A 23,188-nucleotide genomic window follows, 5' to 3' on the forward strand; every position below is an offset into this window, starting at 1 on the left:
TTCCTTGTGGGAGCGCAGATTGTATGTGTTCTCAGATTACATGAAAGATGGTGGTGTGACCTTTATGCCTTCTGCCTTCCCACAGGTTGAGAGAACATAACAGAGATCCCTCCCTGGAGGACCCAATCCCTCAGGAGTATGTTTTGTACCTGATTCCTTCAGGGCCCCTGGGGACCTGCCTGCAGGAGTTCTGGAAGGAGAGTCTCCGAGTGTGTGGGAAGAACAGAGCCCACTCCAGCTTCCCTCATATCACGTTGTGCCAGTTCTTCACTGTACGTCCCACATCATTGTTCAGCAGCCTTGAAACCCATAGAAATGTTCACATGAGTGCGACTGAATCTGCCAGATAGTCAGCCGGTCAATGTGTGTCGTATGTTAACGGTGCTCATCATATGTTAATTTCTGTTGTCCACATGTGGCCTGCTTGCATTGTTGGCAGCAGATACCGAATGCCTTGCTCATCCATTTTTGGGCCAGTAAGATTCCACTAAGGTCGGGGTGTCCAAACTATGGCCCGCCAGTTGTTGAAGTACTACAAGTCCCATCATGCCTCTGCCTCTGGGTGTCTTGCCTGTGGATGTCAGAGTCTCGCAAGGCCTTATGGGACTTGCAGTTCCTCAACATCTGGAGGGTCATAGTTGTGTCCAACCCCTGTACTAAGGGATAGAGATGGACATGGAGTTTGAATGGTGTTGTGGTGAATGTCAAAGTGTACCTAAACCCAAAACAAACATTTCATGTATTGGACCATACCAGTCCTCAGATGAGGTGGCGGTATGACTTTTACCTTCAGGCCGCATTCACACCTGAACATTCTGTAGCTCGAAGATTGAAGATGCTTAACAAGGAAAATCCCATTCGTTTCATGGGCCCTGTTCACATCTGAGCGCGAACAGGAAACTGAAATTGCTGGGATTTGCTTGCTGAGCATCTTTAAGCTTCGAGCTACAAAACGTTCAGGTGAGAATGTGGCCTTAATAATACACTTCCTGTCCCTGAATGGGCTATGCTCACTCCTCCCCTGTATCTATGGGGGGAGCCATGATTGCCACCCAGGCTGAACAACAAACATGTCTGCCTTTTCCCATCTTCATTACTGGGAGATTCGCAGTTTATAGTAGAAAGATAACATCGCTTTTACACGGGGCGCTACAATGACACTGCATTTCTGGCAGGATCACCAGGGATTTCCTGTATTTACTGAACATTTTACTAAATGTTTGTACTTGGGTTTAGTTGTTCTTTCATTTGTATGTAGTTCTCGTATGACTGTATTTTTAGTACCTCCCAGACCAGACATCAAGATGGATTGGTTCTGACTGTCACTGTGTATGGCCATATCTGCTACAGATCAGATAACCAGAGCTGTGGACCTTCTGTACATGTGCAGCCACCAAATGTAAATCTCAATGTCTTTCCTCTAAGACACTTTGATAGAAATGACTCCACCACCTCAGTGCTCTTCAACCTCTCAGAGTTCATATGAGGCCTTCATATTTTTTTAGAGCAGTAACATGATGAGATGACCTGGAGATGATACAACATTTCTGATGGATGGTAATCTTTCCTCCTTGTGTTTGGCAGTGTGAAGATCGGAAAGTTCAAGATCTCTACAAGGCCCTACGGATGGCTGGAGATAAGTCCACCTTCCCTCAGACCATCTCTCTTTCCCTTTACTCATCCGCTTCATTCATTGGATTCTTCATCAATAAAGATCAGGCTTGTGCCATCAGGAGCTTTGTGGACGCCTTCTGTAGTCTGGTCTCCACACATGCAGGTGATGATCTCAGATGATGGACTACCACCACTTCCCCTCCAGTAGATGTTTTAGTCAGAAGGATTGGCCATCGTTATATAAATACAAAAGTATACTTTCTGATGGGTGGTGAGAGTTTGGGGTTGGCTATTCTCTGATAAGATCATCCAAAGGTCTGTTGTGCATTCTGTCTGGGATGATGAAGGTGAAGATAAAGGAGGAAGGTTGAGGGTACAGGATGGGCTATGATATGTTACCGGAGCTCTGAATTGTCCCTGATTTGGAGGAACTTGCCCTCTATGGAAACCAGATCCTTCTGTCCCTCCTCCCTCTTATATGGGGTGAAGTATACTCCTTTATAGATGTGGATCCATGACCGAGTATTCTGTACTTGTGTGTCTGTATATAGAGTATATGTCTGTGTCTGTATATAGGATTATTATAGTGAGGTGACCCTCTGCCCTCCCACATATCTTCTCTCTCCTCAGATTGCTCCATCAGGCCCGTCTCTCGAGAGTTTCACTTGACTTTGGCACACAAATTCTCTCCGCACCTTCAAGGAACCCTGGAATGTCTGGCTAAGTCCATTTGTCCTGCTCAGAATTGTGTGTGGGAAGCCGCACTTTACTCCAGAGATATGAGATTTGTCCATTACCAGGTACCCGAGGCATCGGGGGAGCTGGGGTGTGGGGGGCTGTGATAATCGGGGAATTTATGCAGCTTATACAGAGTGCCAAGTCCACTGCTGGTCTACAGTTTCTGGTACAGAAGAACAGTTTGGAAGGTTGTGACCCCTCTTCTCCACTCCTCACATTATGGAGTTCCTCCTCCATATTATAGAGTTCCTGGCACAGATGAGGATTCTGGGAGGTTGTGTTCCCTCTTCTCCACTCCTCTTTACATTCTGGGAGGTTGTGTTCCCTCTTGACCACTCATCATGTTAAGGAGTTCTTGACACAGATGAACATTCTGGGAGGTTTTGTCCCCTCTTCACTTCTCACATTATGGAGTTCCTGACATAGATGAGGACTCTAGGAGGTTGTGTCTCCTCTTCTCCACTCCTCACATTTTGGAGTTCCTGGCACAGAAGAGGGTTGTGGAAGGTTGTGTTCCCTCTTCTCCACTCCTCATAATATGGAGTACCTGGCACAGATGAGGATTCTCGGAGGTTGTGTTCCCTTTTCTCTGCTCCTCCTCATATTATGGAGTTACTGGCACAGGTGAGGATTCTGGGCAGTTGTGTTCCCTCTTCTCCACTCCTCAAATTATGAAGTTCGTGGCACAGATGAGGATTCTGGGAGTTTGTGTTCCCTCTTCTCTGCTCCACCTCATATTATGGAGTTCCTGACACAGGTGAGTATTCTGGGAGGTTGTGTTCCATCTTCTCTATTCCTCACATTATGGAGTTTCTGGCATGGATGAGGATTCTCAGAGGTTGTGTTCCCTTTTCTCTGCTCCTCCTCATAATATGGAGTTCCTGGCACAGATGAGGATTCTGGGATGTTGTGTTCCCTTTTCTCTGCTCCTCCTCAAATTATGGAGTTCCTGGCACAGATGAGGATTCTCGGAGGTTGTGTTCCCCTTTCTCTGCTCCTCCTCATATTATGGAGTTCCTGGCACAGATGAGGTTTCTGGGAGGTTGTGTTCCCTCTTCTCCACTCTTCACATTATGGAGTTCCTGACACGGATGAGGATTCTAGGAGGTTGTGTTCCCTCTTCTCTGCTCCTCCTTACATTCTGGGAGGTTGTGTGCCCTCTTGACCACTAGTCACATTAAGGAGTTCTTGACACAGATGAACATTTTGGGAGGTTGTGTCTTGGAAATTCGCTTTAACGAATTTCTCCTTACCGTGAGTACTCGCAGTTGGATGCGCAGAAATCCCCCATAAAGCTGTGCGAATCTCACTTACCACGACTGCAGCTAAACTACACGATTCCTGCCCATCCAACTACTTTTAGCTTCTGTTGAGATGTGGATGATGGAGCTCCGTTACCCTAGAATGATCACACGACACTCTAAGGCTGGTGTTGCAATTCACATAAGGCCTGGCTTCAGACTCAGCCTTTGGTTTTATTACAAATACACACATGCCCCCCACATGAATAAAGTCAATCCCCTCCCACCGAACAATGCAATGGGGAGTGCCTATACACAGGATGTACATTCCGATTGGAGCATAGCCTTTCCTATTATCTATCACTGGTCCTCCCCCATGAGCCTTCTGAGGTCAGCAGACTTCCTCCCCTTCCCCCCCATGAGCCATCTGAGGTCATATTTCCCAGCTCCTAGCAGTATGTCCATTCCCTGTACAAGCAACCCCTAGAAATATCAGTCTGTACCTGGATGGGCCCGATACGATCTTTATTAAAACACATCCATCCAAGATACAGTTCAGATTAGTAATGGGTTGTAAGATATGCATAAGCCTACACGTGGAGTTCACACCGCTTGGCGCCTTGCGTTATGAAGCCCATGTGGTACTATGCTGCTGATATGTGGATACAGGCCCGCGGTCTACTGCCAGCGGCATTCGCATCGAATGCCGTGGTGGTATACACGCCGGTCTTTAAGCGCAGATCCGCCATCTCATCCATTACCGAGCTGAGTACTGTAATACATACATTGTACATGGCATGGCCCAATTGCAGCCTTCAGAGCTTTAATTAAGCCACACGAGAGACATATGAATAACACTCATATATGACACATTTAAAGTTCGACCAACAATACAAAATTTCCATGACATTCCCTCCTGTTTTATCATATTCTCCTCGTGTCCATTCTTGATCTTCTTCAGCTTGATGGGTGTAGTCTTAAAACCTCAAAGAGTTCCTGTAGTTGTCCCTGAGAATAAAGCTCCACGGGGTACCTGAAACAACAAGACCCGACGCAGACTCGACGCAAACAGGCTTGATTGAAGCGATGATCCTCAAGAGCGTTGGAACCTTCACTACAGGAAGGCTCTTGCAAAAACCACAAACAGACTTGTGGTATGAATAAGGCTTGTGATCCCACGGTGGTCTGGGGAGATCCAGCAACAGATTCTCAAATTGCCCCTGCAGACGGGGCCACACAAGGCTGGTCTCGACCCAGACAGTTTTCCAAATCGCAGACACAAACCATGATGAGGCTTGAAGCTTGCTTGAAGGTCTTGGAGAATGTGGTCTTCAGAGAGATAAATTAGAGGGAGGCCAGGACGTAATCTGTAGAGAAGGTGGTTGGTTGGTGAGGTCTTCCTCCGATCAGTGGTTGGAGTGGGATCCCAGGAGCGGGCATGGAGATGTGGTCGTCTGCCCGAGCTTGGCTTACACGGTCGATGAGGCAACAGGAACATCTCACCGCGGCATATAAGAGGCAGAGGAAAAAGAGAAGCATCAGGATATACACTCCCACTTCCTTCAACCAAGATCCGATGGAGAACAGGAAATCTCCCAATCCTCCCAAACCCTTGAACGGATTCCAACCCTCACTAGCTATAGCTCTAGCTTTTCCCTGTAGTTCACTAACTTTGTCCATATGGGCCTGGACCTTGTCATCGGTGTCTTCTATCCAAGTACAACAATCCTCTCCGATGAACTTACAGAACCCCCCTTTGGCGGCTAAAAGGTAATCAAGGGCCATCTTCTCCTGAAGCACTAAAATTCCCATCTGCCGTTGTTCTTGGGCAATTTCTCTGACAGCCTCTACGGTCTCGTTAAACATACTATCCACGATGACAGAAAAATTGTTCAGGCGCTTCATAAGTTCTATTCCCCATCCTGTCCATGAGGGGAACCAAGCCCATGCCTGGTCGCCCTCAGAGAACAGCTCTCTGCGAACTCTCCCTGCCATCCTTACCTTCTTGTGGACCATCAACTCTTCATGATCCATCACTACATAGGATGCGGGGACTAGCTTTATGAGGGCACACGAACCTTTCGCGTTCTGGGGAAATGTTCTATAGGCTGCCGAACCACACAGAAAATAGTATGGACCTGTCAGAGCAGAGCAGGAGGAGTTCCTCGTTCGGCCTCTGGCACTGAGCAACAGTTGCACAGACTGGGGGATTGCTCCCTCAGTCTGCACATCACATCCGTCCTTCCAACACACGTGGTCTGGTCGGTCAGTGTGGTTACTCAGAAGGGAAGTCTGGTTAGTCAGATTGACAGTTATACCTCCCTCGCAGGTGGTAGTCCCAACAAACTTGTTACCTGTGCCAAAGCTGATGTTAAAGCACACCTGAGGGCTGCCTAGCTGTCCAGTTACCCATAATGGACTGACGAGGGTCCTACAGGAGCTAGAGCTAATACTGGTGCTAAAACTGATGTTACCTGCTAAAAATGTGTCATTAAGTTCTACCGACAAATGTCTACGTGGGGGCTGACCAGGGGTCCCTTGCTTTTTCATGCCGACACGGATGTCATATAGGGCATGAACAGCGGCCATTGCGGACATGTGATGACTGGGTGGGGGCTTAGAGCATACCCAACAGTTGGTTTTGTTGGCGGTTCTGGCTAAACGCAGATGCATTTTAAATAAAAGGTTGGGGTATCTGCCGTCTTTTCCTCCGTTCACACACATGTAAGACATACAAACAAAAAGAAAAAGGAAAATGACACCCCTCATTCTCTGGTGTAGCTGAAAAGCTTCTTGCAGTGGCTTGCGTGCACCCAGTTGTCTCGTCCCTCGAGCTTGAGTGAGGTAGGTGTCGTCAGCTGGACTTGGTATGGTCCGGTGAACCGTGGCTCGAGTCCGGTTCTTTGATGTTTCTTTAGGACGACCCAATCACCTGGCTCAATAGAAAGAACACCTGTTATTGCATTTGGATCGGGGAGCGATTCGCGAACCCGATGGTGTATCTTCTGCAGCTCCCGTTGCAGAGATTGCACATAACCTGTAAGCTGTGAATGCAAAGACGACAACTGTTGAGGAAAGTACAACCCTGTTTTGGGAGGTCCCCCAAACAACACCTCGTAGGGTGACAGCCCATGTGGTTGCCGAGGGGCATTCCAGATGGAATAGGGGGCAATGGGGGGACACTCAGGCCAAGGTTTTTGGGTATCAGCCATGATGTTGGAGATCCTGTTTTTAAGGATTCCATTAAGACGTTCAACCTTACCGCTACTCTCGGGGTGATATGGGGTGTGTCGTCGCTGACTCCAGTTCCACCAAAGAAATGCAGTCGTGTCCTTTGGAAGAGAGGTTAATAGTGGACAAAGAAGACATGTTAGCAGAAGAGGTGTTAGTATTGTTAGTTGTGTTGCAAAATTCAGCACTATCGTTGCTGTCCTCCCCCCCCCCTTCTCATCTTCCAACACAGGAAGAAGAGAAGCTGGGTTAAGAATAGTGCATCGTTTGATGGTGAGGTTAGTGGGGGTTAGGAGGGCTTTCCCCTGAGAGGGGTACCTTGCCTTGGATGTCCTGTTTTCGCAAGACCATTCTTGCTGCACTGGTGTCGGTGAGGCAAGGGAGGGGATATTTTAATTCCTCTAGAAAAAGATGGATCTGGGCCGACACCGATTTGTCAACTTCCTATGAGAATTCATAGGAGTTACTTACCATGGTGGTCATAGGGGCGGAGGACTCATCAGGAATGAACTGCCACCGACCTTTAGGTAATTGGGGACAGCTCCTCCTCATGTGCCCCGTTTGGTGGCACTGGAAGCACCTGGGTGGGGGCCTATCCTTCCTGTGACCCAGATCCCTTGGTTTTTCGTGTGGGGTCTGGGACATAAGAACTTTGGCCTTGTCCTGTTTTCTTCTATCCATTTCCCTCTCTATTGCCGCAAGAGTGGAAAGGATAGCAGGGATAGACATCTCATTATATTCGGGTCGGGCCAGAACCAGCCTTTCCCGAATTTTAATATTGATGCCTTCCAAAAATTTGGCCCGCAACAGAATGTGCGTCGCGGTCACCTTTACCCCTTCAGTTGGAGCATCAGGTCCAACTTCCAGATCCGCATCCAGTGCCGTCTGCTTGAGACGGCGCCAGAAGCAGGCGCTTTCCTCATTAGGACCCTGGGTGAGCTTCATCATGTCCGTAGTAGAGGTAGCACCATACATTTCTGGAAGCTTTGCCTTTAGCTGTGTACAGAACTCTTTGCCCCCTGAAGTCATCTCCTCATGCGTGGTTATAGAGCACCCTGCAATCACTGTACTGGCCACTTCCATGCCCACCTTTGCCCGCAGGATCTGCGCACAATCTGACCCGCTCATACCATAGCTGAACTGGTTTTGTCCAAACATTCGAGCAAATCCTCTCGGATTGACTCGATAGTCCGGGAGCTCAGCCAGAATAGTGCGGATCTCTGCCGGGGTGAAGGGGACATGCCAAACTACCCGTTCCCCTAAAGTCCGTTCCCCCTGTGCATTGGGAGGACCTTCAAATTGCTGCACCCTGACTGGATAGGCCTCGGTCTGGGAAGAGTGCAAGGGCTGGCCCAGCTTCATCGGTGGGCTTAGATTAACCACCTCGCTTACTGCACCTTCAGGTTTGAGGTCCCTCAGATCAGGGTATAGCTGGGGGGCAGGGGTCTGATCAGTGGTTCGTAGCGCTTTGATGCAATCCGCCCTGTTTCTTAACCGGGTGTCTATTCCCCTTGATTCACAGATAGTCTGCAAATCGGTTGTTGAGAAGACTTCATAGTTGGAAACAGAAGGAGCTGGGGTGAAGCAGGAAGAAGGGAGAGGTAGAGGTAGAGGCTGAGGCATAGAGACAGAAGACACGGAAGGTACGTCAAGAGTGACGTCACTAACAGAAGAGACAGGTGCAGTTATACTTATCTCAGCCACTGTTGGTTGTTGGGGAACCCCAGCAGACCCTGATCCTGCCTGCCTTAGTAGAGTCAGCCCTGAAAGAGCTTCCTCCACCTCTGACACTGGATCCTCCTGTTTTATTCCCTCTGGAGGCCAGGTATACATCACCTGGTTCTTCCGGACAGACACCAGTTTATGTATGCCCTGCTTCCCTAATCGGATTGACCTGTGAAGCCATAGCTGTGCGATCTCTAGTTCTGACGCCTGCATCCGTGGTCCAAATTCAGAGATGAATTTTTCCCACCTCCATGCGTCAAATGTACCTTCCCGGGGAATTTCCCATCTGGTACCCTTCGACTATTTATTCCACCTTTTGAGGGGTTCTGTAGACTTCCCCCCCAAACTCACCTTCATCAGTTGTGCAGCTGTCCTTACCCTGAAGAGGGCTGGTTCCCCCTCTCTCTTCATGGACTGACTACTGCCCATCGTGACTAGTCACTGGTATATATCCCGCGTCCGGGTACCTGTTTACCCCCTGGAGCACTCGGTGGGATCCTACCGAGAGGCCTGATTCCACCACTTTCCCAGCACAGCGTAATTTATGTGATACTTATCGATCACCCGAAGCGCATCAAGTGGCGGTCAGACTGAGAGCACACCTCCCACTCCCACAGCGCAATTTGTGTGATCCTGACCACCCGAAGTGTTTGTGGTAACCAGGATTTCCCTGGACCGCCCACTCACACAGCGCAATTTATGTGATCCTGACGACCCGAAGTGTTTGTGGTAACCAGGCTAAGCGTTATACTTCCCTGGACCGCCCACAGCGCAATTTATGTGATCCCGCCCACCCAAACTGTTTGTGGTAACCAGGCTAAGCGTTACACTTCCCTGGACCGCCCACTCGCACAGCGTAATTTATGTGGCTCTCATCACCCACTGTGATTGGCAGGCCACACCGCACAATGATGAAAGTGGCTTTTCTCTCCCTGCACACAGTAGCTAACACAAGTCAAAACAAAAAGAGGGGTTCTTGGATGTTACTTCGGGGTCACTGGTTGGCCGGAAACCTGCTAACTGACCTTTAGGAAATTTGTGTAAAGAAAAAAAACTTTCCTAATACACACAGAAAAACCCTTTTTCAACCTGAAAAACTGTTAAAAAGGACAAAGTGGATCCTTATGAAAAACACGGGACGTTTCATAGTAAAACAATTACAGAGGTGAACCAAAAAACTGCGCCAAAAGTAACCTTGTTGCTGACGCGAAAATCACTCCTATCAGCACCGCTAAACGATCCACGTTATACACGCAATCTTCACTGCAACCACCTAAAACCGTTTACACAAAAAGTCTGCTGGACGCGAAAAACACGCGACACAGCAGCTTAAAACAAACCCGCTTTACAATAAGGAACTACTTTTAACAGGAAAAACACAAGAAAAACATAATCACTATACAAGAAATCTATGTGCAAAAACCCCGACGTCACCGCGCTCATTAAATGTGGAACACTTGAGGGAAAAACTCGCTTAACACACTTTAAATTGGCCGGCAATACGCAAATTTAAAGCTAAAAGCAAACAACTTAAACTGTAAAAGTTTGGATTAAAAACACAAAATGGGTCAAATGCATATAGAAAGCTGCATACACATTGCATAGAGATCATTGAAACTCAAAGTGAAACTTGGAAAAAGGAATGGTGGAGAAGCCACATGGCAGTCACAAATGGTTGCCAAACAAAGCAGCACATGTGGTTAGTCAAGAAAATGGCCCCCCACAGGGAAGCACATGGTAGCCACTAGAATGGCCCCCCCACAGGGAAGCACATGGCAGCAGACACTAGCCTCAAAATTGCCTCTAACCTCTTACACAAAACAGACTTTTGGACAGAACATACACTGGACAATTACACAACAATATACAGCACACATACAACACAATTTGGCACGATCACAGAATGGACATAAAACACCAACATATCACACTAACATGCACATGTAACAGAAAGGACCCCTGCTGCATGCTTGCTGGGAGCAGTAGTACCACAAAACATTGCACAGACCACATACACAGATCTTACAACAGTTAACAATTAACCTAAGCCTTTCAGCACTGTAATAATTACCTCACGTGGAGGGGGTAAAGCAATTACCACAGTACCTACAACCCGCAAATACTTACCTAACACTATGCAACAACTTTTACCCACTAAAACATATACCCGTTTAATTTTTGGTTGGAAGATTTTTTTAACTTGACCAAATCCAGCCAACCAAACCCACCCCTCTGCTGCTCTCCGCAGAGACAAACCCTCGTCTTTCACCCACAAATCAAGAGTTTAGGACAAAAAACTAGGTCCTTGCTAAGCGGTAATTCTTGTTAGCTAACAGAGAGCGAAATCAGCCACACGAACACGCAAAAAGCGATCCTCTTAATGGCAGAGAGACCTGAAATGTGCCGGCATACTTTTTGCTAGTTCATGATGGCTCATTCCCCCCTCGTACTTGGTTAGCTATGCAAGAATACGCGTTAGTATCCACCAGGCTCGCCAAACTGTCTTGGAAATTCGCTTTAACGAATTTCTCCTTAACGTGAGTACTCGCAGTTGGATGCGCAGAAATCCCCCATAAAGCTGTGCGAATCTCGCTTACCACGACTGCAGCTAAACTACACGATTCCTGCCCATCCAACTACTTTTAGCTTCTGTTGAGATGTGGATGATGGAGCTCCGTTACCCTAGAATGATCACACGACACTCTAAGGCTGGTGTTGCAATTCACATAAGGGCCGGCTTCAGACTCAGCCTTTGGTTTTATTACAAATACACACATGCCCCCCACATGAATAAAGTCAATCCCCTCCCACCGAACAATGCAATGGGGAGTGCCTATACACAGGATGTACATTCCGATTGGAGCATAGCCTTTCCTATTATCTATCACTGGTCCTCCCCCATGAGCCTTCTGAGGTCAGCAGACTTCCTCCCCTTCCCCCCCATGAGCCATCTGAGGTCATATTTCCCAGCTCCTAGCAGTATGTCCATTCCCTGTACAAGCAACCCCTAGAAATATCAGTCTGTACCTGGATGGGCCCGATACGATCTTTATTAAAACACATCCATCCCAGATACAGTTCAGATTGGTAATGGGTTGTAAGATATGCATAAGCCTACACGCGGAGTTCACACCGCTTGGCGCCTTGCGTTATGAAGCCCATGTGGTACTATGCTGCTGATATGTGGAATGCCGTGGTGGTATACACACCGGTCTATAAGCGCAGATCCGCCATCTCATCCATTACCAAGCTGAGTACTGTAATACATACATTGTACATGTGCATGGCCCAATTGCAGCCTTCAGAGCTTTAATTAAGCCACACGAGAGACATATGAATAACACTCATATATGACACATTTAAAGTTCGACCAACAATACAAAATTTCCATGACAGTTGTGTTCCCTCTTCTTCATTGCTCACATTATGGATTTCCTGACATAGATGAGGACTCTAGGAGGTTGTGTCTCCTCTTCTCCACTCCTCACATTTTGGAGTTCCTGGCACAGATGAGGGTTGTGGGAGGTTGTGTTCCCTCTTTTCCACTCCTCATATTATGGAGCTCCTGGCACAGATCAGGATTCTGGGATGTTGTGTTCTGTCTTCTCCATTCCTCACATTATGGAGTTCCTGGCACAGGGGAGTATTCTGGGAGGTTGTGTCCCCTCATCTCCACTCCTCACATTATGGTGTTCCTGACACAGATGAGGATTCTAGGAGGTTGTGTTCTGTCTTCTCCATTCCTCACATTGTGGAGTTCCTGGCACAGGTGAGTTTTCTGGGAGGTTGTGTTCCCTCTTCTCCGCTCCTCCTCACATTATGGAGTTCCTGACACAGGTGAGGATTCTGGGAGGTTGTGTTCCCTCTTCTCCGCTCCTCCTCACATTATGGAGTTCCTGACACAGGTGAGGATTCTGGGAGGTTGTGTCCCCTCTTCTCCACTCCTCACATTATTGAGTTCCTGGCACAGATGAGGGTTGTAAGGGGTTGTGTCCCCTCTTCCTCACATTATGGAGTTCCTTGCACAGATGAGGATTCTCAGAGGTTGTGTTCTGTCTTCTCTAATCCTCACACTATGGAGTTCCTGACACAGGTGAGAATTCTGGGAGGTTGTATTCCCTCTTTTCCACTCCTCATATTATGGAGCGCCTGGCACAGATGAGGATTCTGGGATGTTGTGTTCGTCTTCTCCACTCCTCACATTATGGAGTTCCTGACACAGATGAGGATTCTAGGAGGTTGTGTTCTGTCTTCTCTAATCCTCACATTCTGGAGTTCCTGACACAGATGAAGATTAGAGATGAGCGAATCGAACCAGGCGAACCGGAATTCGATACGAATTTCAGGAAAAATTCGATTTTTTCCCGATCAGCCGGCAAAAGTGTCCCTGCAGAGAGCTCCGCTATTTCTGACAGTTCTCTGACAGAAGGAACACATGTACAGCGGTTGAAACATTGTATCTATTTGTTTCCATTTAGGATACAGATGTTTTTATTCGGAAACAGATGTTTCAACCATTGTACATGTGAAGGAACTGTAAGAGAACTGTCAGAAATAGAGGAGCTCTGCAGATACACTTTTTGCCGGTTTGGAATTCTTATTTTCATCCTACTTCTTCTTCTTCTTCATCCTCATCCTCAGAAGAAGAAGAAGAGGATGAGGATGAAGAAGAAGAAGAAGAAGAAGTAGGATGAAAATAAGAATAATTCCAAGCCGGCAAAAAGTGTATCTGCAGAGCTCCTCTAAGTGTATCTGCAGAATAGAGGAGCTCTGCAGATACACTTTTTGCCGGCTTGGAATTATTCTTATTTTCATCCTACTTCTTCTTCTTCTTCCTCTTCATCCTCATCCTCATCCTCTTCTTCTTCTTCTGAGGATGAGGATGAATAAGAAGAAGAAGAAGAAGTAGGATGAAAATAAGAATAATTCCAAGCCGGCAAAAAGTGTATCTGCAGAGCTCCGCTATGGATCCATTTATGGAAACAAATAGATACAATGTTTCAACCGCTGTATGGTGTGAATGTCACAGAACTGTCAGAAATAGCCTAAGAAATAGCGGAGCTCTGCAGATACACTTTTTGCCGGCTTGGAATTCTCCTTCTTCTCATCCTTCTTCTTCTTCTCATCCTTCTTCTTCTTCTCATCCTTCTTCTTCTTCTCATCCTTCTCCTTCTTCTCATCCTTCTCCTTCTTCTCATCCTTCTCCTTCTTCTCATCCTTCTTCTTCTTCTCATCCTTCTTCTTCTTCTCATCCTTCTCCTTCTTCTCATCCTTCTTCATCTCATCCTTCTCCTTCTTCTCATCCTTCTTCTCATCCTTCTCCTTCTTCTCATCCTTCTTCTCATCCTTCTTCTCATCCTTCTCCTTCTTCTCATCCTTCTCCTTCTTCTCATCCTTCTCCTTCTTCTCATCCTTCTCCTTCTCCTTCTTCTCATCCTTCTCCTTCTCCATCTTCTCATCCTTCTCCTTCTCCTTCTTCTCATCCTTCTCCTTCTTCTCATCCTTCTCCTTCTTCTCATCCTTCTCCTTCTTCTCCTTCTCCTTCTTCTCATCCTTCTCCTTCTTCTCATCCTTCTCCTTCTTCTCATCCTTCTCCTTCTTCTCATCCTTCTCCTTCTCCTTCTTCTCATCCTTCTCCTTCTCCATCTTCTCATCCTTCTCCTTCTTCTCATCCTTCTCCTTCTCCTTCTTCTCATCCTTCTCCTTCTCCTTCTTCTCATCCTTCTCCTTCTCCTTCTTCTCATCCTTCTCCTTCTCCATCTTCTCATCCTTCTCCTTCTCCATCTTCTCATCCTTCTCCTTCTCCTTCTTCTCATCCTTCTCCTTCTTCTCATCCTTCTCCTTCTCCTTCTTCTCATCCTTCTCCTTCTCCTTCTTCTCATCCTTCTCCTTCTCCTTCTTCTCATCCTTCTCCTTCTCCTTCTCCTTCCTCATCTCCAAGGGCATTTAAATTAAAGGCACAGTGTTCTGCACTAATTTAAAGGCTCTCTGAAGCCTAGAAACCCTTTTTATAAGTTAACTTCGTAGCGAATAAATTCGCATCGAATCGAATTTCTTCCTGAAATTCGGCGAATCAGCCGAATCGAATTTTTGAATAATTCGCTCATCTCTAATGAAGATCCTAGGAGGTTGTGTTCTGTCTTCTCTAATCCTCACATTATGGAGTTCCTGACACAGGTGAGTATTCTGGGAGGTTGTGTCCCCTCTTCTCCACTCCTCACATTATGGAGTTCCTGGCACAGATGAGGGTTGTGGGAGGTTGTGTCCCCTCTTCTCCACTCCTCACATTATGGACTTCCTGGCACAGATGAGGATTCTGGGAGGTTGTGTTCCCTCTTCTCCACTCCTCACATTATGGAGTTCCTGACACAGATGAGGATTCTAGGAGGTTGTGTTCTGTCTTCTCCACTCCTCACATTATGGAGTTCCTGGCACAGATGAGGATTCTGGGAGGTTGTGTCCCCTCTTCTCCACTCATCACATTATGGAGTTCCTGGCACAGGTGAGGATTCTGCGAGGTTGTGTTCTCTCTTCTCCCCTCCTCCTCACATTATGGAGTTCCTGGCACAGATGAGGATTCTCAGAGGTTGTGTTCTGTCTTCTCTATTCCTCACATTCTGGAGTTCCTTGCACAGATGAGGATTCTGGGAGGTTGTGTTCTCTTTTTCCCTTTCTTCTCACGTTTCGGAGTTACAGATACAGATGAGAAATGTAAGTGTTGACTTCCATTCAAAAACCGTTTCTATACTATTTGAAGGTTGTCCTCTGTAGGTTCCGGGTCCTGCATTGATGAGCTTCTGTACTTTCAGCCAGACAAGTTGCAATGAGGTTAGGCTTGTTATTTCCTGGATTTGTCATTTGTGGAGTCCAGAACTCCATACATTATAAATGGCTGCAGAACCTTTCCTGACCAATTTGTGATCTATACATTCAGCAATAGATCTAGAAGTACAATCAGTTCTGTGTATATACGTGTTTAATGATGTGTGTCCTCTTTCTCCAGACACTCCAAGCCGCATTCCCATACAATCCACAGAATAATGATGAATTACCACTGACACATAAAGATTACGTGTTTGTAGACCCCAACCAGATATCAAGCTCTCCTCAGCCTTGGCTCAAAGCGGTGTCACACAGGACAGGATGTTGGGGGCTGGTACCAGCGAACTACTTGGAGAAAACCTCTGAAACGGTCACCTGGATCCAACATCGGTACGAACCTGTGACTGGGCAACTACTAATCACATGAGGGTTAATGTTCCTAAATGTGTGCTTGGGGCAATAATGGATCTGGGTGTTCTGGTAGATTGTAGACGTATTAATCTTACAATCTAGGGTGGATACATCTGGAGGAGAAGGATGTTGGGTGTTCTGGTAGATTGTAGACTCATTGATCTTACATTCTAGTGTGGACACATCTGGAGGAGGATGTTCTGGTAGACCCATTGATCTTACAATCTAGGGTAGAAACATATGGAGGAGTCAGTGGTAGAGAAGGATGTTGGGTGTTCTGGTAAATTGTAGATTCATTGATCTTACAATCTAGGGTGGATACATCCGGAGGAGTCAGTGGTGGAAGAGGATGTTGGGTGTTCTGGTAGACCGTAGACTCATTGATCTTACAATCTAGGGTGGACACATATGGAGGAATCAGTGGTGGAGAAGGATGTTGGGTGTTCTGGTAGATTGTAGACTCATTGATCTTACAATCTAGGGTGGATACATCTGGAGGAGTCAGTGGTGTCAGAGCCTAGGTTTGAACCTGGGCCTTCTGCAGTGAGAGGTAATGTTTCTTCTTGCTGAGCCACCTGGAATGCTGGACAGCTCCCTTGACAATTAGTTGGATGATCCTACCTTGACCCTGTTTATCTTGAACCTTGATCTCCTTGCTCCTCCCATGAACTTCCTGTTAAAAGCCATGTCTCTGCATTTCCTGTTTGCCAGATTATTGTGCCTTCTCCAGCCAATATCCCGCTTGTCTCTCCTGCTGCCGTCTATACCTTCGCTACTGACCTTTGGCTTGTTCCTGGACTACGATTCTGCCTCATCCCCATCTACTACAGCTTGTTATGGACCCTTGGCTTGTTGACTGACTCCGCTTCTGCTTGATCCCTAACCTGTTCAATCTGCTACTGGATTCCGGCTTGCTCATTACCTGGTGGGGTGATCCTGAGATCTGTGACCTGGTATTAACACGCAGCCAAATCCATCTCCACCACTAGGAGCTCTGGTGAAAACCGGTTAGTGCTTAGACCCCGCACCTCAGGTGAGCCTGCGTCATTTCCCAGGGTGACCCACCTGTGTACCTATCCTGCTGGTTTCAGGTAAGCCTTAACACTGCTATAGCAACTGGTCTCTGAACCTGACCCAGACCGTGACAAAGTGGTGGAGAAGGATGGTGAGTGTTCTGGTAGATTGAAGACTTATTAATCTTACAATCTAGGGTGGACACATCTGGAGGAGTCAGTGGTGAAGGATATTGGGTGTTCTGGTAGATCGTAGACTCATTCATCTTACAATCTAGGGTGGACACATCTGGAGGAGTCAGTGGTGGAGAAGGATGTTGGGTGTTCTGGTAGATCATAGACTCATTCATCTTACAATCTAGGATGGACACATCTGGAGAAGTCAGTGGTGGAGAAGGATGGTGGGTGTTCTGGTAGATCGTAGACTCATCAATCCTACAATCTAGGGTGGACACATCTGGAGGAGTCAGTGGTGGAGAAGGATGTTGGGCGTTTTAGTAGATCGTAGACTCATTGATCTTACAATCTAGGATGGATACATCTGGAGGAGTTAGTGGTGGAGAAGGATGGTGGGTGTTCTGGTAGATCGTAGACTCATTCATCTTACAATCTAGGGTGGACACATCTGGAGGAGTCAGTGGTGAAGGATGGTGGGTGTTCTGGTAGATAGTAGACTCATTAATCTTACAATCTAGGATGGACACGTAAGAGGAGTCAGTGGTGGAGAAGGATGTTGGGTGTTCTGGTAGATAGTAGACTCATTCATCTTACAATCTAGGGTGGATACATCTGGAGGAGTCAGTGGTGGAGAAGGATGTTGGGTGTTCTGGTAGATCATGGACTGGATCCAAGAGCAAATACGTCATCTAATTTAGCCTCCCATATATCGTCCTATCTCGTTGATTTGGGATTGTGATGTGCTGAGCCGTCCCATAGCTGGTGGTGGAAATATATTATGATCCAGAGACATCGAACGTTCATAGATTGTCTTCTTTCAGATGTTACAGATTCCTTCCAGGCCCAGAGCAGCCGGCAGATCAGACAAAATTCGATGGCGAAAGACAAGACCTGAACCCCCCCATTACACAGGTATGATGACATTACCGCCATGACAGTGAGATCTGTACAGAGGAGGTCTTAGTCTTCACCCAGGGTGATTGCTGGTTTGTATATCAATTGTGCATTCCATACTGAGCAGCAGGGCGGCGCTAGACTAACAACTGGTGCCTGAAAACCAATCACAGAGAAGCATGGAACCTTGTGTACTGTACAATGAAGAATGTCGTATACAGCACAGTACTGCCAAGTGCAACCAAAAACGAGAAGCGCACCAACCTCGCGCATTACCTCAGTAACCAAACATGTATTGATAAGGGAATGGTACTCACAAGCAGCGAATAAAATCAGGCATGGAAGTCCTCTGGGGGACTTCAGAGACGGAGCCAGCGCGAATCCCATCATGGGGGAAGACATTCAGTTTCTGACGCGTTTCGAAGGCTGTGCCTTCTTCCCAGTAGCTCTGATGAAGACATATGACCTTCGAAACGCGTCAGTTTACAGAGTGACTTCCCCCATGATGGCTCCGTCTCTGAAGCCCCCCAGAGGACTTACATGCCTGTTTTTATTCGCCGTTTGTGAGTACTATTCCTTTATCAACACATGTTTGGTTACTGAGGTAATGCGCAAGGTTGGTGCGCTTCTCGTTTTTTGCTGCACTTTGCAGTATTGGTCGGGATTCCCCAGCCTTGGTCGGAGCTGCACAACCTTTTATACACTGCTGGTCCTTCTTCTGATTTTGGTTCCAGCCACTTGCCACCAGCCTGTGTCCTGGAGCGCAGGAGGAATCGCATTTGGTATACAGCGCAGTGAAAGTGAGGTGCGGGGTGAGGTGCAGGGTGAGGTACGAGGTGCAGAGTGAGGTGCAGGGTGAGGTACAAGGTGCAGAGTGAGGTGTAGGGTGAGGTACGAGGAGAGGTGTGGGGTGAGGTACGAGGCGCAGGGTGAGGTACGAGGTGCAGAGTGAGGTGTAGGGTGAGGTACGAGGTGCAGAGTGAGGTGTAGGGTGAGGTACGAGATGCGAGGAGAGGTATGAGGTGCTAGGATAGGTACAATGTGCAGGGTGAGGTCTGAGGTACAAGGTGCGAGGAGAGGTACGAGGTGCAGGGTGAGGTGTGAGGTATGAGCTGCGAGGAGAGGTGCAGGGTGAGGTGTGAGGTACGAGCTGTGAGGAGAGGTATGAGGTGCGAGGAGAGGTGCAGGGTGAGGTGCAGAGTGAGGTGCAGGGTGAGGTACGAGGTGCAGGGTGAGGTGTGAGGTACGAGCTGTGAGGAGAGGTATGAGGTGCGAGGAGAGGTGCAGGGTGAGGTACGAGGTGCAGGGTGAGGTATGAGGAGAGGTACGAGGCGCAGGGTGAGGTGCAGGGTGAGGTATGAGGTGCAAGGTGAGGTACGAGGAGAGGTACGAGGTGCAGGGTGAGGTATGAGGTATACAGTGCCTCTACTGATCAGATCAGAGCTGTAGGGGAGGCAGGAAGCTGGCAGAGGAAATGGATGGTGGATGTGGTCGGTGACTTCTCAGTAATTTGATGTAATGATCTGCTGAGTCTGTACTACAGGAATAGTCTGCAGGAGACATCCTCACCACATCTCCCCCCATATTTCTGCACCCGCCCCCGTCTCCCCCCATATTTCTGCACCCGCCCCCGTCTCCCTCCATATTACTGCACCCGCCCCCGTCTCCCTCCATATTACTGCACCCGCCCCCCTCTCCCTCCATATTACTGCACCCGACCCCGTCTCCCTCCATATTACTGCACCCGCCCCCGTCTCCCTCCATATTACTGCACCCGCCCCCGTCTCCCTCCATATTACTGCACCCGCCCCCGTCTCCCTCCATATTACTGCACCCGCCCCCGTCTCCCTCCATATTACTGCACCCGCCCCCGTCTCCCTCCATATTACTGCACCCGCCCCCGTCTCCCTCCATATTACTGCACCCGCCCCCGTCTCCCTCCATATTACTGCACCCGCCCCCGTCTCCCTCCATATTACTGCACCCGCCCCCGTCTCCCTCCATATTACTGCACCCGCCCCCGTCTCCCTCCATATTACTGCACCCGCCCCCGTCTCCCTCCATATTACTGCACCCGCCCCCGTCTCCCTCCATATTACTGCACCCGCCCCCGTCTCCCTCCATATTACTGCACCCGCCCCCGTCTCCCTCCATATTTCTGCACCCGCCCCCGTCTCCCTCCATATTACTGCACCCGCCCCCGTCTCCCTCCATATTACTGCACCCGCCCCCGTCTCCCTCCATATTACTGCACTTATACCCACATTTGGAGGTATATATATATAACACACACACACATACGGTATATACAGAGTAGTTGTGGGTGGGATGCCGACAGGCACAGGGCGGGGCTCACATATTATGAATGGTGGAGGAAGGTCTCTCTAGGGGCAGATTTCCGATGTTCCTGAACTTCACGTTGGCTCTTTGCTCTGACTTGCTGTCCATGATGAAACAGAAGATGTGGGAACCTCCAGGAGATCCGTGTCTATGGCTCTAGTGCTGACGCATGAAGGAGGCCGACATCTAAACAAGTCCTGCATACATCAGGGACCCTGGAACTCTCCACCCAGGACCCCAAGATAACACCCCTGCTATCTGGACTGGATACTCTCAAGGCAACCCAGGCATAGGTCTAGGGCCCAGTGGATGACCAGGGGCCCGGCTACAACTTTCATTTTCCTGCAGCAAACCAGAGTAAAAAAATGTGCAACTGGTCGTAGCTGTGCGCCCACCTGCCTGGTCATAAGGGGGCAACTTCCATGTCATGGATCTATATCAGATGAGGGGCCTCCATGACTATTCCCATCACGATCGATGTCCATCCAAGAGATGGAATGCCAATCCGGCAACCATACAACTCCAATCTCTGCCCTAATCTCAGCCCCTCCCCTGATGTTGGCTGCCAAGGCACCACCCCACCACCTCACTGACCTGAGCATACATGGGACACATCCCACCACCCCACTGACCTGAGCATACATGGGACACATCCCACCACCCCACTGACCTGAGCATACATGGGACACATCCCACCACCCCACTGACCTGAACATACATGGGACACATCCCACCACCCCACTGACCTGAACATACATGGGACACATCCCACCACCCCACTGACCTGAGCATACATGGGACACATCCCACCACCCCACTGACCTGAGCATACATGGGACACATCCCACCACCCCACTGACCTGAGCATACATGGGACACATCCCACCACCCCACTGACCTGAACATACATGGGACACATCCCACCACCCCACTGACCTGAACATACATGGGACACATCCTACCACCCCACTGACCTGAACATACATTGGACACATCACAGCACCCCACTAACCTGAACATGCATGGGACACGCCCCACCACCCCACTGACCTGAGCATACATGGGACACATCCTACCACCCCACTGACCTGAACATACATGGGACACATCCTACCACCCCACTGACCTGAACATACATTGGACACATCACAGCACCCCACTAACCTGAACATGCATGGGACACACCCCACCACTCCACTGACTTGAACATACATGGGACACACCCCACCACCCCACTGACCTGAGCATACATGGGACACATCCCACCACCCCACTGACCTGAGCATACATGGGACACATCCCACCACCCCACTGACCTGAGCATACATGGGACACATCCCACCACCCCACTGACCTGAGCATACATGGGACACACCCCACCACCCCACTGACCTGAACATACATGGGACACATCCCACCACCCCACTGGCCTGAACACACATGGGACACACCCCACCACCCCACTGACCTGAGCATACATGGGACACATCACAGCACCCCACTAACCTGAACATGTATGGGACACGCCCCACCACCCCACTGACCTGAACATGCATGGGACACACCCCACCACCCCACTGACCTGAACATACTGCTTTAGTCTCGGACTGAAATCGTCCACTGCTTATCTGTTCCTGTCCTAATTTATGACGCTAGCTTTGGAATGTGCGCACACTGGAAGGGACTCACGCTGACACACAAGTTCAATCTATGAATACTTCTAGTTTATTATAATGAGAAAGTGAACTTATATATGCAGAATGATGCGAGAGTCATGTGACAACAGCATAAGCATTATATTAGTCTTTGATTGGTCATTTCCACACGAAAACAATCTCCGTCATGGTATAGGTGTGATCTTCTTCAGTCTTATCTTATAGAGAAGAAAAACATTCCTTTGTTTCCCAAATCACATGGTGGGAGGGGGTCTGTGTGTGTGAGCAGACATTTCTTAAGCAAGGATTTCTTATAGTACCACAAAGCCCAGCAGGCAGAAAATATTCACACAACATATGTATTAAAGTATAAAAGTAAATATTTATAAAACTTATAGAAATAGCGTATATATATATATATTCAATAGGAAACCAAATAGGCATTTTACCAAATCCATCACAGTCCCCCCTTAAAATGACTATTTTCCTCTGTCCCTATAAGACCTCGCTCATCTGTCCCTATAAGACCTCGCTCATCTGTCCCTATAAGACCTCGCTCATCTGTCCCTATAAGACCTCGCTCATCTGTCCCTATAAGACCTCGCTCATCTGTCCCTATAAGACCTCGCTCATCTGTCCCTATAAGACCTCGCTCATCTGTCCTTATGTACCTTGGAACTCTTTTATGCTGTACGTTAGACAGGTGATGACTATTTCATCACCCCCCTCGCCACAGACTTTGTACATAAGGAAGTCAGATGCTATCCCTACAAAATTGTGAGATTACTATTGGCGGGGAGGGACCGTAATGGGGTGTAAGGTTTTTCTTCATCCATCATGTGGGGATCCTCTTGCTCCTGGTTCAGGAAGGTAGGTGTTCTGTTGTCTACAGCTTTGCTCATCAATTTCCTCACACATGGTATAACACAGCATACAACCAGGACCAGGAGAATCAGAATCATTAGTACAGTTACCCTTATTTGGGCAAGTATCTTTTGCCACCCACTCATCCAACTGAAATATTGATCCCACAAGTCTGTGATCCCTGAATTCTTTTTCAACTCAACTGACAGATCTTCCAATTTCTTTATAGCCAGAGTAACCTTACCATTCGGCCAGTATTGTCAGGAATATATGTACAACATGTTCCGGTTCCTTCTATCATTTTACAGACACCTCCTTTTTCTGCTAAAATCATCTCCAGAGCCATCCTATTCTGGAATGTCATGTAGGATGTAGGGGCTAACTGGTCAACGATTCCTTGAAGGGCATCCCTGGTGTAATTCACAAACCTCTGTTGGTTGTAGTTAGAGATGAGAGAATTTCT

General features: G+C 48.0%; 2 protein-coding genes across 2 annotated transcripts in view; one reads left to right on the forward strand and one right to left on the reverse strand.

Annotated features, from left to right (window-relative positions):
* Window positions 1-23,188, forward strand: part of LOC149429005 (ubiquitin-associated and SH3 domain-containing protein A-like) — an 82,267-nt gene that overhangs the window by 13,811 nt on the left and 45,268 nt on the right. The window contains exons 3-7 of the mRNA XM_089666838.1: window positions 86-272; window positions 1,585-1,777; window positions 2,245-2,414; window positions 15,553-15,761; window positions 17,794-17,884. Coding sequence (XP_089522964.1) covers window positions 86-272; window positions 1,585-1,777; window positions 2,245-2,414; window positions 15,553-15,761; window positions 17,794-17,884 — 850 coding nt within the window. The remainder of the gene's footprint in view (window positions 1-85; window positions 273-1,584; window positions 1,778-2,244; window positions 2,415-15,552; window positions 15,762-17,793; window positions 17,885-23,188) is intronic.
* LOC149429006 (uncharacterized) lies at window positions 19,432-20,314 on the reverse strand. Its single transcript, XM_089666836.1, has 2 exons — window positions 20,223-20,314; window positions 19,432-20,119 (listed from the first exon to the last, which is right to left on the reverse strand). The coding sequence occupies exons 1-2, from the start codon at window positions 20,312-20,314 to the stop codon at window positions 19,432-19,434; spliced, it is 780 nt and encodes a 259-aa protein (XP_089522962.1).

This window comes from Staurois parvus, unplaced genomic scaffold (genome assembly GCF_062004578.1).
Source record: "Staurois parvus isolate SC_StPar_1 unplaced genomic scaffold, SC_StPar_1.0 ptg002865l, whole genome shotgun sequence".
In the NCBI taxonomy this organism is placed as follows: domain Eukaryota; kingdom Metazoa; phylum Chordata; class Amphibia; order Anura; family Ranidae; genus Staurois; species Staurois parvus.

Excerpts from the sequence above, each read along its gene's own strand:
- LOC149429006 (XM_089666836.1), bottom strand. The coding sequence starts at position 20,314 with ATGGACAGCAAGTCAGAGCAAAGAGCCAACGTGAAGTTCAGGAACATC. Across the intron at positions 20,120-20,222 it reads TCCTCCACCATTCATAATAT|TGCAGTAATATGGAGGGAGA; the intron begins GTGAGCCCCGCC and ends TGTGGGTATAAG.